Genomic DNA, 16,728 nt, shown 5'->3' with positions numbered 1-16,728 from the left:
ACTCTAGATGCCACCAAGCAGGCAGTCACTTGCACTAGCTCAGTACCAAATAAAAATTTGGATGCAAAGTAATTTATAGAGCCCAGAAAGAAGTACTGGTGTGGCCTTTCTGCTTAGGGTAAGAAGGCATTAGAGAATCTAGGTGGGCTGGCGACTGGGAGGTAACTTCCTATCCAGCTGTCTTCCGATGGCACTGCAGCCGGGGCTGGGGAGTGAGCTGGTGGGGGCTGTGAGTGGGACAGTGGCGCACAAGGAAAGATTGAGCAAGTAAAGGTGAAGTATACCTTGGCTTTCATCAACCCACTGGTCAATACACAACAAACAGCTACAACAAAGTCAGACCCTCTAATCACCTATAAAGGTAGTGGTAAACAAACAGCCAAAATCACTATTGGACTTTTTTTCTTAATTCAGCATCAAAGTATGTTGTGAACATGCATTTATTTTCAGCCCAGATCCAAACCTCCTGCAGTCAGAGGGACAAACTAATGATTACCCGGAGGGAAACTATGGATGCAATAGAAAAGTGGAAGTTGGGGGTTTCAGGCATTGCTTCTCTAGAAATTGTGTCAGGAAGGGAAAAACAAGTCAGAGATGGCAGCACGCTCTCTGCCCCGGGAGCACTGTGCCAGCTGTCCAGCCACACTTGTCATTTACAGTGTACTTAATACAGCACATCAAAGCCACAACGGAGAAAGGGCATTTGCCCACAGTTCCAGTTATCTATGCCGCATTAACAAACTCTCCCAAAACTTTGTGGCTTAAAACTGTGTCAAAGTTTGGGTAAAAAAACACACCCATCAGGACTGCTACTGACAATCACTTTTATCATATCTCACAATTGTGTGGATCAGGAATTCAGGAAGAGCCCAGCTGGGCGATTCTTCTGCTCCATGTAGCGTCAACTAGGGTCACGTGGTGGCCTTCAGGAGGTGGCTGGAAGGCATGGAAGTGCCGCGACACCGCCCACAGCGCCGCAGCGTGGATTCGGGAGAAGGACGAGGCACAGACAGGTTAGCTTGCAAAAGAGAGTGTGGGTGCAGGGGACGACCGCCAGGCACGCCACCACCAAGAGTGTGATCGCCCCGAACAGCTGCAACCTTGCGTATTTATTGGCAATAAACAATCAAAGACAATCAAGGGAATGATCCATATTGCATCCTAGTGAATAGTAGTACATTGCAGGGAAGGTCACGGGATTAGATGATGTAACGTTCAGCAAGTGAGGCCTCTTCTTAAACATGTTTCTATGGACCCCACGGGCTATGGTCAAGAGCAATCAAGTTTCGGTTGGAGCAGCGTTCTGCCCTGTAGCAGACCAGGCATTCCTGGCTGCTCGTTATCTGAGGGCAGCGTTCTGCCCTGAGCGAGCCAGGCATTGTGCTCTGATTTTACACTAAAGCCCGCAAGGTCACAAACATGTTTTCCTATTATATCCTTAGCATAAGCTCTCGGCCAGGGGCTGCTGCATGGAGGATCCAAGATAACTTCACTCACATGTGGGCCCCTTGGAAGAGATGGCTGGAAAGCTGGGCTCAGCTGGGCCTCTCCCCCTCTTCATGTGCTACAAGGCCTCACCCATATGATCCCTCCAGCAGAAGAATCAAGAACTGCCTGCTCTTAAAAGATGTTCAACATCACTAATGATGAGAGGGAGCAAATCAAAACCACAGGGAGATGTCACCTTGCACCCATTAGGATGGCTACTGTTAGATCACAAAAATTCAACTGAGTACATCTTAAAGATGTAATAGGCTTTGGGGCGCCTGGGTGGCACAGCGGTTAGTGTCTGCCTTCGGCTCTGGGCGTGATCCCAGTGTTATGGGATCGAGCCCCACATCAGGCTCCTCCGCTATGAGCCTGCTTCTTCCTCTCCCACTCCCCCTGCTTGTGTTCCCTCTCTCGCTGGCTGTCTCTATCTCTGTCGAATAAATAAATAAAAAAAATTAAATCTTTAAAAAAAAAAAAGATGTAATAGGCTTTATTAATCAATTCATGAGCTGGGCAGTATCTCATCTAGCAAGTAGAGGGGAGTTCCAAAGGGGTACAGCAAAGAAAATGTTTTTAAAGGTAGAGAGGGAGCAGAAAAAAGGAAATTACTAGCAAAGAACCCATTGTTTTAGGCATGGCCACCCTCCTAAGGGGAATGGAAAGGGTCTGTCAGTAAGAGTCCTTCTGCTGACCAGGCAATTTCCGTGTCGACAATTAAAGGCTAAAATTGTAGTTAGGTCGGGGCTCCTGGCTGCCTCAGTGGGTGGAGTGTGCGACTCTTGATCTTGGGATGTGGGTTCAAGCCCCACATTATGTGTAGAGATTACTTAAAAATAAAATCTTTTTAAAAAAATTGCAGTTAGTTTAAGGATTAAGTCTTGGTTTACTGAGGGTGCCTGGATGGCTCAGTCAGTTAAGCATCTGCCTTTGGCACAGGTCATGATCTTGGGGTCCTGGGATCAAGTCCCATGTTGGGCTCCCTGCTCAGCGGGGAGTCGGCTTCTCCCTCTGCCCCCCCCCCAACTTGTGCACTCTCTCTTTCTCTCAAATAAATAAAATCTTTAAAAAAAAAAAAAAAAAGTCTTGGTTTACCGACTTAGGGCCTTAACCTAACTGACACCATTTGGGGCCTGTAGTTTTATTTTTAACACTACTATCGCCCCCCCAAAAAAACAGAAAATAAGTGTCAGAGAGACATGAAGAAATTGAAACCTTGTACAGTGTTGGTAGGATTGAAGAGGTGCAGCAGTGTGGAGGTTCCTCAAAGAATTAAAAATAGAACTACCATATGATCCAGCAATCCCACTTCTGGGTATATATCCAAAAGAATTGAGAGCAGGGTCCTGAAGAGGTATTTGCACACCCATGTTTATCACACTATAGCCCAAAATTGGGTTTGCGTCTTGGTGGGTGTTGAGCCAAAAGACACAACCAAGCCAAGGAGTAGAAAAGGAAGGATTTCACTTGCAACAAGTAAGAACACCAGGGATATTTCCCAAAGCAGCATCTCCCTGAACAACATAATTGGAGCAGTTTTAAGTAAGTGTGCATGCATATTCATGGAAGGACTGGGCCAAGGAGCGTTCCATATGGAATTGGGGCAAAAGTCATCGGAAGTCAACAATGTCCAGGTCCTAGGTGACTGAAGTCCCAAGGCCAGCATTCAGTCTCTGGCTCCAATTAGTCCAGAGTTCAAGTGCTCAAAGTGGTTTATATCCTGCAAAAACAACTCCAAAATGTGTGTTAGGTCAATTTTTCCTTTCAAAACAGCACTGAGAGTTTTACCACTGATTTATTGTCTCTGATATGGTTACGTTACATCGGGGCCTGGTAGTGGCTGTTTGTTTTTACATTCTTCTGTTCCCTTAAAATCATCAACTACTGAAGTCTCTTTTTCTATGGTTTTAACATAACCCAGGAAGCTCTGCAAGATATGTTTTTGGGCAAGTAATGCTGGTCAGGCATCAATCATGAAACAGCCGGGGACCTACAATGACTTTTCTTACATCAAGAAAGCACCAGGGAGCAAGAATTCCTGTCCCCTCAAAGGTCCTTCTAGCTAGACTAAGAATCAAATTGCCATGAGACAAATTGACAGGAGAAAATCAAATTTAATAGGTGTATGCCAGGGGAATCCACATAGACATGGAAATCCCAAAGACAGGCAGAATGGGGTATAGATGTCTTACTGGGGGGAGGGGCCCAGAACATCAGAGGAATGCATACAGGGGCAGTAAGAACTTAGAGCAGATATTTGCTAATTAGATATTTGTCCTTCCATACAAATGGGTCACTCAGATAAAATTGATCATTAATAACTCTTATTCTGGGAAAGATCCACAATTTAGTCTTCTGTGCAGTTAAGGGAGGGGCAAACGTTTCTCTTGAGGCTGCAGAGTCACAAGAAGACAGATACCGCATGATCCCCCTCACAGGAGCTATCTAAAGTTGTCCAACTCGTAGAAACAGAAGGAATGGCAGTTACTGAGGAACGAGGGAAGGGAGAAAAGAGGAGTGTTGTTTCAGGGATATGGAGTTTCAGATTTGCAAGATGGCAAAGTTCTGGAGACTCGTTTCACAACAGTGTGAATGTACTTCCCACTCCCGAGCTGTAACACTTCAAAGTGGTTAAGATGGTGAATTTTATTTTATGCATTTTTGCCACAACAAAAAAATAAACTGCCAGTACTCTTTTTTTTCTTTTTAAGATCTATTTATTTATTTTAGAGACAGAGCTCTGCAAGTGGGGGAGGGGCAGAGAAGAGAATCTCAGACAGATGCCCTGATGGGTGGAGAGAGCTGAACACCGGGCTGGATCTCACAACCAATGAGATCATGACCTGAGCCAAATCACCAGTCAGATGCTTAACTGATCGAGCCACCCAGACGCCCCTGCCAGCTCTCTTAAAGCCCAGATTCAAAGGAAGGGGAACCTAGACCCCACCTCTCAATAAGAAGAATGCTTAAGGGGGGTGCCCTGGTGGCTCAGTTGGTTAAGCGTCTGCCTTCGGCTCAGGTCATGATCTCAGGGTCCTAGGATCAAGCCCTACATCAGGCTCCTCTGCTATGAGCCTGCTTCTTCCTCTCCCACTCCCCCTGCTTGTGTTCCCTCTCTCGCTGGCTGTCTCTATCTCTGTCAAATAAATAAATAAAAACTTTAAAAAAAAAAAAAGGAAGAAGAAGAATGCTAAAGAATCTGCAGCCATCTTTAACATGCTGTCCCCATTATGGGGCACATCACGTTTAGGGCACCTGGGGACACAGATAGGGAGACATTATTTCAAGGGGCCTGTTGCAGCCTCTCGGAGAGGAAGGAAGTTCGGAGGCCCGTGAGAGGTGGGTGTGGTTTGAAACAATGGAGCGGGAAGAACCGGCCAAGCTTGTATAGCCAATGAGGAAAAGATGGTCTGGAATGCCTCCCTTCCTCATTTTCACAACAAAGATTCAGCAGAGCCATTCTGCTAAAAGCCTGACCGCTCCCACCAAGCGTTTTTATCACTCAGACGCCTGTCGCTCCCCCAGGCCCCCAGCTATCCCGACGGTGGGGGCTCCCTGCCCTAATTGAATAGGTTGATAGGAACAATGAGCAGAAGCCGACCGCAGGAGACCTTTCAAAGTCCACAAACAGGGAGAGAATGCAACAACGCAGCGTTTAGACAGTCTGGACAATGTGGCCGCTATCAATGCTGCTCTCCAGAGCAGCGACTCAAATGACAGCTTCGCAAAGGATTTGCAAAGAGTCCTTTAGAAATGGAACATGGGCAACTCAGAGCCCCATGACGTGCTACAAGGACAAACCCGACTGAACAAAGATCCAAAGCAGTGTTGAATGACTTATTTATTCAGTCCTGCTCTGTGCAAACCTGGGAGAAAATGACAGCTTTTAAATTGCCTCCCCCGAGCTATGCAATAGCCACCGTGCATGGGAGATGTGAGCGGAAGTTCGGAAAAGAAACAATGTTTTACGAAGCGGAGATCACAGGGTACCCACCCTGGTGCTTGCCCGCCATTCCGCAGACAGCCCTGGAGAGGAAGACCCTGCCTCTGATCCGCTTCCGCCTACTGGCTTCCCAAATCCGTGTGCAGGACCCGCCCTTCCCAAGCCTTCAGGTGGGCGATTCCTCGCGGAGCTTGCCCTTTGAGTCATCCCAGTGGCTTTCTCATCTTAACTGCTCCCGGCATTGTTTTCCTGATACTGTGCTACAATCACCGCCAGAACTAACGTGCAGGTCATTTTTAGCCTTGCAGGCAGCAGAATTCTCCCGTACCCTGGGACTCCTGTTGCACGATGGTGTCATGCGCTAGGAGGGAAAAATACACGGTGTCAGTAATGTCTAGGGAACTCGGACTCCAAGCAGAGTCCCAGGCGGCCTGGTGATGAGCTGCCGGCGCAAGGGTGAGGCACGGCAGGCACCTCATGAGCGAGATGTCAGGAGGCCCTCGCTGGGGTGTGAACTCCTGCTTCAGGCTTGTACCCGGAGCCTCCCTGGCCCCGCCCCAGTCCAGCCTGGCTCTTCTCATTTCCGTTCACTCCTCGGCTGCCTGCCTGGCATGGGCTCTGCAGGTGAGGAGTGCAGTTCCCAGGCTTACAAAGTCAACGAAGAAGAGACATTGAAGAGGGAAGGGTTGAATAATCAATGGTGAGGTCAGTGAGGGATCCAATGAGGGATTTGGTCACATGGAGGATACAGGTGACCCAAGATGGCAGCAAATCCAAGGATTGGTGATGAGTAACCCACGCTGGGCAGCCGCTAACTGGGTTAGACCCCAGATGGTGGGATGTGAACAGGAACCTTGTGAGACGCCCCTACAAGAAGGCCCGGGATCTTCCCAGGGAGATGCCTACCCTGCAGGAAGCTTCCTTCTCCTCCTCAGTCTTGGGTGTCCGTGCTGGGGGGTTGGGGGACTGATCAAAAGCCCTTCCACCCCTGTCTGCTCTCTTCCCAGCCCGCTGTGATGTCATAAAGCCGAATCAGGCAGCTTAGAGCCAGGGAAAGAGAAAGTGCGAGTCTCTGGTTCCTGGATGCCAACAAATGGTTCACACCAAGGCAGGCTTTTCTATCATGAAAGCAGGGGTATATTTATTTGCAGACATCAAGAAAATGAGATCTACCTTCTTGCCTTCCTCTTCCCCTGCATCACCCACGTAGGGCCCTGGCACTTCCATTGCTACCTTTTCTTCCATGTGCATATCCACCTTTTCAAAACCCATTCCCCTCTTCCGCTTCATGTATTTTTAACCTGCACCCACTCCTCCCTCTCCCCCACCCCAGCTAGCACCTTTCATGGATCTTACTGGAAAACCCAGACATTTCACTCTGTGCATTTGAAATAGGAAAATATTCAGAGTGAAGAATGCTAAAGCAATGGAATCGTGAACACACAAACGTGACTTTGGATTCCATCTAGGAAGACCACCTCCGGGGCAGCAGAGCAGAGAGCACCCAAGGCTCAGAAGCACTCATGGCTGTGTGTAAAACCCATGGGTTGCTTTTGTTGCTTTTAGTAATATCTGAAGAAAGCATTCCCTTCCATAAGACTTCTACCAGAGTGATGCAATCTCAGGGAATCTTTACAGATTAATCATCATTAGGACATGATCATATTTCAATTATCCCCTGTGTAGTCTGGGTACATTAAAGCAACTGAGTTCTCTCGCTGAGAGAAGTTCATTAGAATCATAATGTGCAAAAGATATTTTAAAGTGTTTTAAAGTCTATTGGAAAACAACAAGGGGATAAATGCTAGAAAGACAGAATCTTCCAGAGGTTTCTCTAGCACTCATTCAGAAATCATAATCTTATCTTGTGATGTGGAACAAGGACCATAACCGACTAATGGGCCAATTGTTTTATTATCATTTGTGTTTCTACCTACTCTGTGATGAAAACCTTTCCTTTCATCCCAAATCTGGCCAGCTAGATGCATTTACCCATCTTCACAATATATAAGGGACCCTGAAACCCTGGTTAACAGTGCCAAAGTGCATGGAAATCATCCAAAGAAAGGAGTCAATCATATGATTTGTGGTCTAGTTGTATCAATACAGGAATAGTCCCTAACAGTATGCTGGACAAAAGGAAAAACAGCTTATCCCCTGAGAATTTGTCCTAAAGAAAGAATTTAAAAGAACACATAGAGCTTTATAGGCAAAGATAGTTATTCTCGATAACAAAAAATGGGAAACCTACTTACAATCTGCCAGTGGCCCAACAGTTGAGAATGGGATACTGAGCATGGCGTGAAAGGAATGAGAATGGAATGGAATATTCTGCAGCTCTTAGAAACTGATGCTGATGGGGCACCTCGCTGGCTTAGTCGGTACAGGATGTAATTCTTGACCTCAAGTTTGTGAGTTCGAGCCCCATGTTGGGTGTAGAGGTTACTTCAAAATAAAAAATCTTTAATAAAAAGAAAAAGAAATTGATGCTGGTGATACAGAATGGAAATGTAGAAAATTGTTTTTAATATGTTAAAAATGTCATCTATACTGTGATTCCAACCATATAAAATAAGTGCACATTTAGATACGGAACGGAAAGATACGTGGGAAGAAAGCAATGTCTCCTTTGCAGCTGTTATAATGTTGATTGTATAATAAATAAATCACACTTGGAAAGAAAAGGAAAATGCTCAAGTGAGACATTTTCTGTGCCAGGCAGAAAAATCGTCCAAGCTTGGGATCATTTCACATTCTTCCTTGTTCCTTCAAAGCAGCCTATAATTTTCACCCAGATGTGGGGAACACACCTGTCTGGATGATGGGAGGCCCCTTTCTGGAAGACTGTGTGCTGTTTGTTTATGGAACAGGAACCTCAAACTTTTCAGTCTTCTCTGATAACATATTTAAACTACACTCGAACCATTTGCTGGTGTGGTTTTTCTGTGACAACTATGCACAAAAATCTTTGCTGACAGAAAATGATACATTTTTTCTTTCTCTCTTTCTCTTTCTCCTCCCCTACCCCCCTCCCCACCCCTTTCTGCAGTTCTGCTAAGCCAATATTCTCTAGAATGAGCACAAAACAAATCAAATAACAGCTAAACAAATCGAATAAGAGCTTTTGTACATCAACATCAAGAAGGAAGACTTGGGAGGAATCAGAGTACAGAGACAGATCTGGACAAGAGCGAGCCATCTACTTGTCAAGCCACCTTCTAAATCTGGACCTGCAGAGATGGGAGTGATTTTCTGGAAGGAGACGTGATAGTGGATTAAACACCAGCTCATGGGAAGCTATCATCGAATCAGATCAGATCACATTCATGAGAAATCACATTCAGGAAATATTTTAAGAAAGAGGAATATAAATGTGCTAGAATTAACATGTAAAATATATATGTACTGAGGTTTGTAAACTGTCCTTTTTTAATCAAACCGAAAACAAAAAGCTTTAATCTTTCAACCTTATTAAAAAAAAAAAAAGGCAGTCGATCCTAAATTATTTCCATCTCAAAAGCCAAGAGGCTGATCAAGCATCATTTACAGAGGAAGGCAGCTTAGGAAAATGCCTCTGCGTATTTTCACAGGAGAGGTGATCTTTGGTTCCCCATCTCTGCCGTGCATTTATTTCACTGTGTAATTAGTTACAACCACTCAGTTAAGAGATGTAACACTTCAAACTTTTTATAGAGTCTGTGTTCAGTTTAATCCGTCTGTACAAGTTATTACTGAGAAAGTGTTTTTGACATATGCTATAAGTCCATCAAGTTGTATATTACAGGAAGTACATCTTTACATCGTAGGTTCCCAAGCAATATAGCTATCCCTATCTTTCAGGAAACAGCATCAAGGAACTCTGAAAAATATAGAAAGCTCATTTTCACCTTGGATGCTCACGTGTAATATATAGGCTGCTATCAAATAAACACTTTTTTTCTAATTCTCCCTAGTAAATGCATAGGAATTTAATATACTTTATAAATAGGCATCTAAAAGCTCTCCTTTTTTTTTTCTATTTCTTTGCTGTACATGTCATCAGAAATCCATAGCCTTTCTTTCCCTTATTAACAGGTACTCATTTTTGTTTTAAAAAAAAAATCATTCCATTAAATCTATTTCTAAATAATAGTAAGTGGTACTAAGAAAATAAATAATAATTTAATAGCCTTAGAAATAAATGAATATATACTTATACAGGTCAAGAAACTTGGTAGGAGTAAGTTGCCTGTTTGTTTACTAATGTTGGTTTCAAGAATACTCAGATTTCTTTGAGTTGGTTGACATTTGGAAGTAGTTACAACTGGTCAGTTGTCTTCAGCGATCTTTTGCTCCCAGGCTTTCCCTGCCATCACCCTCATCACATATCTCACCAATATGCAACAGAAAAAGACGTAATACTCAAGTAGGCAACGTCTCAAGAATGGACACAAGCTAAAATGTACATGCGAGAGGTAATCAGTGTGAGCCAAACCATGTTCTATACCCAAGCAGAAAACATGGACATGTAGAAGGCCTTCATTTTTAGACTCACAATTAAGATCAAATTAGCAGACATCCCTGGAACACCAGATGAAGGATAAGGCAAGAAGTGATACAGATAGGAGTTGATTTCTTGTTCCCTGTCTCTATTAGGACAACACTCCCATTTTTGCCAAGTGTTTCTGATACTATCTATCTTTTCACCATAAACGAGATTATGTTTTAAATGGCTAAGAGTGTATTACAAGGACGCTCAAATGAGTGAACCCCAAATCACAAAGATACAGGCTTTCTAAAGAACCAAATTAAGGAAATACTTATTATCTCTAAAGTATTAGCCATTCTGGGAGTTACCTGGTACATTAAATATTAACTCTCCCACTGCATTCCAAACACCCTCCTTACTAAATTTAATTACACACAACTTTTCAAGAATTCATCTTTTATTTACAGGGAGGTACCTCTCTATAAGAAAATTAGAAAGTGTTGGTTTTCTCTAATCCATGTAAATTACAGATTCCACTGGGAGTCCTGCATCACTGATAGTGGTGTTTATAAAAATGAAAAAGTGCTTCCTATCCACATGCAAATGTTTTGTAAAATTTTTTTCCATAAAACCTAAGTGTAATTTAGCATACCACAGTGCTCTGAGGATGGGTCATTGATGATGTACCATTTGTACATAAGTAATACACCTGTAAATCACTAAGTGTTAAGAAATATGTTTTTATCTTTTTAAAAAAATAACGTGACTCCCTTTCTCATCTGTTCTGTTGTATTGCGTCCAAAAAGTTGTGTGTAATTTTTTTAAGGTCCAGGAAATGTAAAGAAATTTGTTGGAATATCTGAATTTCTGTAAAAAAATAAAAATAAAAATAAGATTTTGTTATTTAAAAGAGGGCTTGGTGATGTGGGACACCTTGGGTGCATTCAGTGTCTTTGTTCCAGTGAGCCGGTGACAGCGTGGTGATTTGACCAAAATAGCTACCTTCAGAAAATCTGCTTTGTAGGGCTGCCTGAGTGGTTCCGTTGGTGAAGCGTCTGACTCTTGATTTCGGCTCAGGTTGTGATCTTGGGGTCGAGACTTCCTGCCCTGCATCAGGCTCCACACTGAGTGTGGAAGCTGCTTAAGATTCTCTCCCTCTCCCTCTGACCCTCCCCCCCCGACTTGCGTGTGCACACACGCAAGCGTGCACTCTCTTTCTCTCAAACGGCAGCAAAACAAAAAGAAAAAAAAATCTCCTTTCTGTCAGATTCCATAATATTCACCAACAGCAGACATTTGTTAGGTAGGCAGGACCCTCACTTAGAAGCATGATTACCATCTCCAAACCTCTTCTAGCCAGTACAGACACACCTCAAGCTGAATCTTCATATACTCAGTAGAATGACATCAAGAAGTAAATAGCCAGACTGTTCAAGTAAAACTTGACCTGAAATACCCAATTAATTGCTCAGTCGCCACTTGGCTAATTGGAAACAGCCACCTGCTCCTCAGACATGAGCAACCTTTTTGCAACGGTTCGTAGTGAGTGTGTGCAGTCTAGGTGGGTTCCAGTGCCCCCTCTGTCACTTACTACAGGATTCTAAACACCTCTCAGCCTCAGTGTCCTTATCTATAAAATAGACACAATAATACCTGGCCCCATAGTGTTGTGAGGACATACATTAAATGAGAGTGTTGTTATGCCTGACAGGTAAGAGATATTCAATGAATGTTAATTCCTTACCCCCCTACTATGTGCAAGACATGGAAGGAAAAAAAGAAACATAAAATACACCTTCTGCTTTCAAAATACTGAGGATAATTAGAGCAACATTTGTAAGCAGAGTTTGAAAACTCAGATCAGATGCCTGGAGCAGCCAGGTAGATAAGTAAATGGACAAAGCAAAACAAGCTGGGTTTGGGAAATCATAGGAAGTAATGGGCACTGTGGAGCACTAGAAAGCCCAGGTCCCATCCAAAGAGAATAAATAGCTGGTACTCAGTTCTAGTCATTCAACAAACATGTACTGAGTATCTACTGTGTGCCAGGAACTGTTCTAAATCCTGAGAAGACAGTGGTAAAGCAGATGATCAAGGTCCCCGCTCTTTGAGGTCTTAGGTTCTAGTAGGAGAAGAGATCATAAGCAGGGAAATGTCAGCTAAGAATAGGTGCCCTCGAGAGAAGGAAAACATGATGTGAGGGAGACATGGAGAGGCTGATCGAGGAAGACAGCTCTGAAAAGATGGCATTTTTTAAAGTGAGATCTGGGGGCACCTGGCTGGCACAGTCGGTTGAGTGGCCAACTCTTGATTTTGGCTCAGGTCATGATCTCAAGGTCATGGGATCGAGCCCCACGTCAGGCTCTGCCCTGCGTGTGGAGTCTGCTTGGGATTCTCTCCCTCTTCCTCTGCCCCTCCCCCAGCTCTCTAAATAAATACATACATACAATCTTCAAAAAAAATAAAAACAAAGTGAGATAGGAGTAAGAACGAGCCAGCTGTGGGAAGAAAGGGGGAAGGTCACATGCCACACAGGGGAGGCCACAAGTGTAGAGGCTCTGAGGCAGGACTAAGGTCACTTTGCTTGAGCAATCAGGCAGCAGAGGCAGGTGACCTGAGCTGAGCCAGGAATGAGGTAGGCCAGGAAGGTTGGTACTGTTTTTAAGTGTGAGGCAAAGCCATTTGAGGGTCTCAAGGGGAGAATGATGCTAGCTACCATATAATTTTAAAGTTTACTCTGGGCTTCTGGGTCTAGCAGTATAAACCAGATACTCTAAAAAAGCCTTCCTTACGCAATACTCCCAAGTCCTGGATAATTTACAATGAGCTTATTTTTAATACACAGCTTAGCTTGCAAGGAAGTAAGAGAAATCCCAAAGGCATTAAAAAAGAAGAGTAAACTGAAAACTGAGCATGAAGTGTAAACAAATGCAGAAACTGGGATTGCCCGAAGGGGAATACAGACATAAGGGCAGGGAATGGGAGGCTGAGCCTCGGGCCACTGGAAGTGGAGGAGCTGAAGATGCGAGTCCCAAGGCCGCAACCTTCGGACAAGTGCAGCACAGGAAAGATGTTCGTGCTAGCAAACAAAAGAAGCCTTGTGAAGAATGCCATCTCCACATTAGGTCTAGATGGAGATGGTGGGGGAAGAGGGGGAGAAAGAAAAGAGTAATTACCCTCTGAAATGTTTAACCCATGGATATGTGCCCCTGCCCAAGTCTGGAATTCAATCTTACATTCTCCATATACTCAAAGAAACTTCGAATCGAGAAATTAAAAGAATTTGCCAGAACCTTGGTGGCTGGCAAATTCAAATATACATCTTTTTGGAGGGAAAGCATCTTTATAACATAAATCTCACCAATTCAGCTTAACAAAGTATGTGTTCACAATTTTTAAATTACTAAACATACAAAAAGCCATGAGAGAGAATCAGCAGAAATCATGACAGACTCATTGCCCATTAGATTTTAGACATTGTGATTACCAGGCATGGAATATAAAATAATTATGTTTTATATGTAAAAGAAAGACGGTATCTAAAACATGAACAATATAAAAAAACCAGTAGATATAATCAGTTAGACTTGAAGGAAAAAAAAAATTTCTTAGAATTGAAAAATATAATCATTGAAATTTAAAATATGATGTAGCAATTAAATGTAAATTAGGTTTAACTAAAGAGAGAACTTGTCAACTAGAAGACAGATCTAAAGAAATTACCCAGAATGAAATATAGAAAGCCAAGAGATTGAATATGAAAAGCGGTTCAGCAACAGAGAAGATATATATGTCTAATCAGAGTTCCAGTAGGAAAAATTGAATAAAGGAAACACAATATTTGAATAGAACTTGGCTGAAATGTTTCCATAACTGATGAAAGGTATGAATCCACACATATAGGAAGCACAACAGTAATCAAGCAAGATAAATAAAAAGTAAATTCAGACATGACAATAAAGTGTAGACCAAAGAAAGAGGAAGCATCATGAAGGTAATCTACAAAGGAATCATCTCTAAACTGATCATAAATACCAGAGACGTTAGCATATATATCCAAGGTGCCAAAGTGAAATAACTCTCAGTCTAAAATTGTGTTTCAGCAAAACTTTTCTAAGACCAAAAGTGAAATACAGTCATCTTGAGACGAACAAAGCTAAGGGGATTACCAGCAATAAAGCTACACAGAAGGAATTTCTGAAGATGAACCAAGAAGTAAGGTTCAAGATGCAAAAAAGAATAGAGAGCAAAGAATTTGGTACCTATGTGGGTTTATCTAAACAAGCATTGCACAAAATAATAATAAAACATCTAATTTACGGAATTAAAAAAATAAAGACAACTAAAATACCAGATGACAATACCATGTCAACTGAGAATAGATGACCAGAGTTTAAGGAATTCATGTTAATTGGAAAGAGAGTTACAATATGGATTAATAATAGTAATAACTAGCAATTGTTTATTTATAATGTGCCAGGCATATGTAACAATTCATTTAACCCTCATAGCAACCTTGTAAGTTAGATACTATTGTTATCCTCAGCTCACAGATGAAGAGCCTGTGGCACAGTGGATTTGAATAATTTACCCAAGGTCGCACAGCTAGTGAGCAAAGGCATGGAATTGGTGGCGGCAACTCATCCATCCATCCCTTGGAGAAGACGAGGAGCACTTTTTGTGGAGGCTGGGGAGCCAAGCTGGAGCCCTGGCCAGTATGGTGGTAGCAGTTGGTCTGACCGCTACTGCGGCGGGATTTGCAGGCCATGATGTTTTGCCAGCCACGAACCATATGGAGCCTCAAGTAAAACAGGTTTTTCAAAGTCTACCAAAACTGCCTTCCGCAGGGGCTGTTGTATAGGCGGGTTTGAACCCCAAATGACAAAACGAGAAGCAGCATTATTACTAAGCGTAAACCCTCCTGCCACTAAAGGAAAAAGAAGAGATGCTCATTGATGAATTATGCTTTTAAATTACCCAGACGAGGATCTCCTCAGATAGCAGCCAAAATCCATAAAGCTGAAGATTTACTAGAAGGTCAAGCTAAATAATGAAGTATCGTGTGATGAATTTTAAGTTCTTGTTAGTTGATGTTTATGAGTGCCAGCTTTTTGTAATAAAATGCCTCAAAGCTACAAAATGAAAAGTGTAGGAAAAGGAGAACAAATAAAAAGGACAATGTAAGGGGCACCTCGGTGGCTCAGTCGGTTAAGGTCTCCCCTTAGCTTAGGTCATGATCCCAGGGTCCTGGGATCAAGCCCTTCATCGGGCTCCCTGCTCAGCGGAGAGTCTGCTTCTCTCTTTCCCTCTCATGCTCTCTTGCTTGGTCTCTTGCTCTTTCTCCAAATAAATAAAAAATAAAGTCTTTCCCAAAAGCACAATGTAAGATAGAAGAAATAAAACCAAATCAGACAACAAAATAAATAAAAGTAGATTGTTTGCTAATTAAAAGAGATTGTGACACTGGAGTTTTAAAAACCCATCAGTATGCTGCTTATACATATAGGGGCACCTGGGTGGCTCAGTTGGTTAGGCATCTGACTCTTGATTTCAGCTCAGGTCAAGATCCCAGGGTCCTGGGATCAAGCCCCGAGTCAGGCTCTGCACTCAGCAGGGGTCTGCTGGGGGAGTCTCTCTCTCTCTGTCCCTCTGCCCCCCTCCCACCATGTGTGCACACTCTCTATCTCTCAAATGAATAATTTTTTTTAAAAAAGTGACACAATAAAACATGAGGACACAGAAAAAATGAAAATAAAATGATGGAGGGGCACCTGGGTGGCACAGCCTGAGCATCTGCCTTCAGCTCAGGGCGCGATCCCAGTGTTCTGGGATCGAACCCCACATCAGGCTCCTCCTCTGGGAGCCTGCTTCTTCCTCTCCCACTCCCCCTGCTTGTGTTCCCTCTCTCGCTGGCTGTCTCTCTCTCTGTCAAATAAATAAATAAAATCTTAAAAAAAGAAAAGAAAAGAAAATGATAGAAAAATATATACTGGGCAAATACCAAAAGAAAGCTATATTAATAGCAGATCAAAAAATAAAGAATGGAAAATATTTTCAGCAATCAAAACAATCCCTACACAATGAGAGTTTCAACTCAACCACAAAATATTAAAATTCTAAACTTACATGCATTTAATAAGATAGCTTCAAAATACACATAGCAAAAATGAAAGAATTACAAGGAGAAATAGATAAATCCAGTATCATAATGGGAAATTTTAACAAATTTTTTTTGCAAATTATCAATAGATCAAAAAGACAAAAATATTTAGTAAACATAGAGAAGATTTGTGTTTTGCTTTGTTCTAAAGATTTTATTTATTTGTCAGAGAGAAAGAGAGCGCACAAGCAGAGAAAGTGCAGGCAGAGGGAGAAGCAGACTCCCCGTTGAGCAAGGAGCCCGATGTGGGGCTCGATCCCAGGACCCTGGGATCATGACCTGAGCCAAAGGCAGATGCTCAACTGACTGAGCCACCTAGGTGTCCCATCATAGAGAAGATTTGAATAATTCAATTATAAGCGTGATTTAATGGCATGTAAAAATGCCACACTGGTACCTGAAAAAGAGTAAAACTGCTACATATCCAATCTTGTTTTAATACCACTTCTATTAAAGTCCATGTACCTTATGTGTTATACCTCAATTTTTTAAAATGTTAGTCACCCACAAAGAAAACAACTATCAAATTTTCAAAGAACTGATTACTTAAATCTAGTACATAATTATCCAGAGGGCAAAAAGAAACAATGCTCCCACAACTCATTTTGAGGGCAGTTTGAAAAAGGAAAACTCCAGGCCAGCCTGTATCCTAATACATCATAATGAAAT

The 16,728-nt window shown here is 42.7% G+C and overlaps 1 protein-coding gene and 1 pseudogene across 2 annotated transcripts in view; both read left to right on the top strand.

Annotated features, from left to right (window-relative positions):
- Positions 1 to 10,728, top strand: part of LHFPL3 (LHFPL tetraspan subfamily member 3) — a 554,295-nt gene extending 543,567 nt beyond the window's left edge. For both annotated transcript variants that reach the window (XM_034666784.1, XM_034666781.1), the window contains one exon: positions 8,481 to 10,728. Coding sequence is in view for 1 of the 2 variants with exons in the window: in XM_034666781.1 (XP_034522672.1) it covers positions 8,481 to 8,509 (29 nt within the window). In the remaining variant the exon portion in view is untranslated. The remainder of the gene's footprint in view (positions 1 to 8,480) is intronic.
- A 2,193-nt stretch (positions 10,729 to 12,921) lies between these two features.
- Positions 12,922 to 14,950, top strand: LOC100474100 (annotated as a pseudogene).
- The last annotated feature ends 1,778 nt before the right edge of the window (positions 14,951 to 16,728 follow it).

Source organism: Ailuropoda melanoleuca, chromosome 1 (assembly GCF_002007445.2).
Source record: "Ailuropoda melanoleuca isolate Jingjing chromosome 1, ASM200744v2, whole genome shotgun sequence".
Taxonomy (NCBI): Eukaryota; Metazoa; Chordata; class Mammalia; order Carnivora; family Ursidae; genus Ailuropoda; species Ailuropoda melanoleuca.
This window is presented reverse-complemented; position numbering and strand designations above follow the sequence as displayed.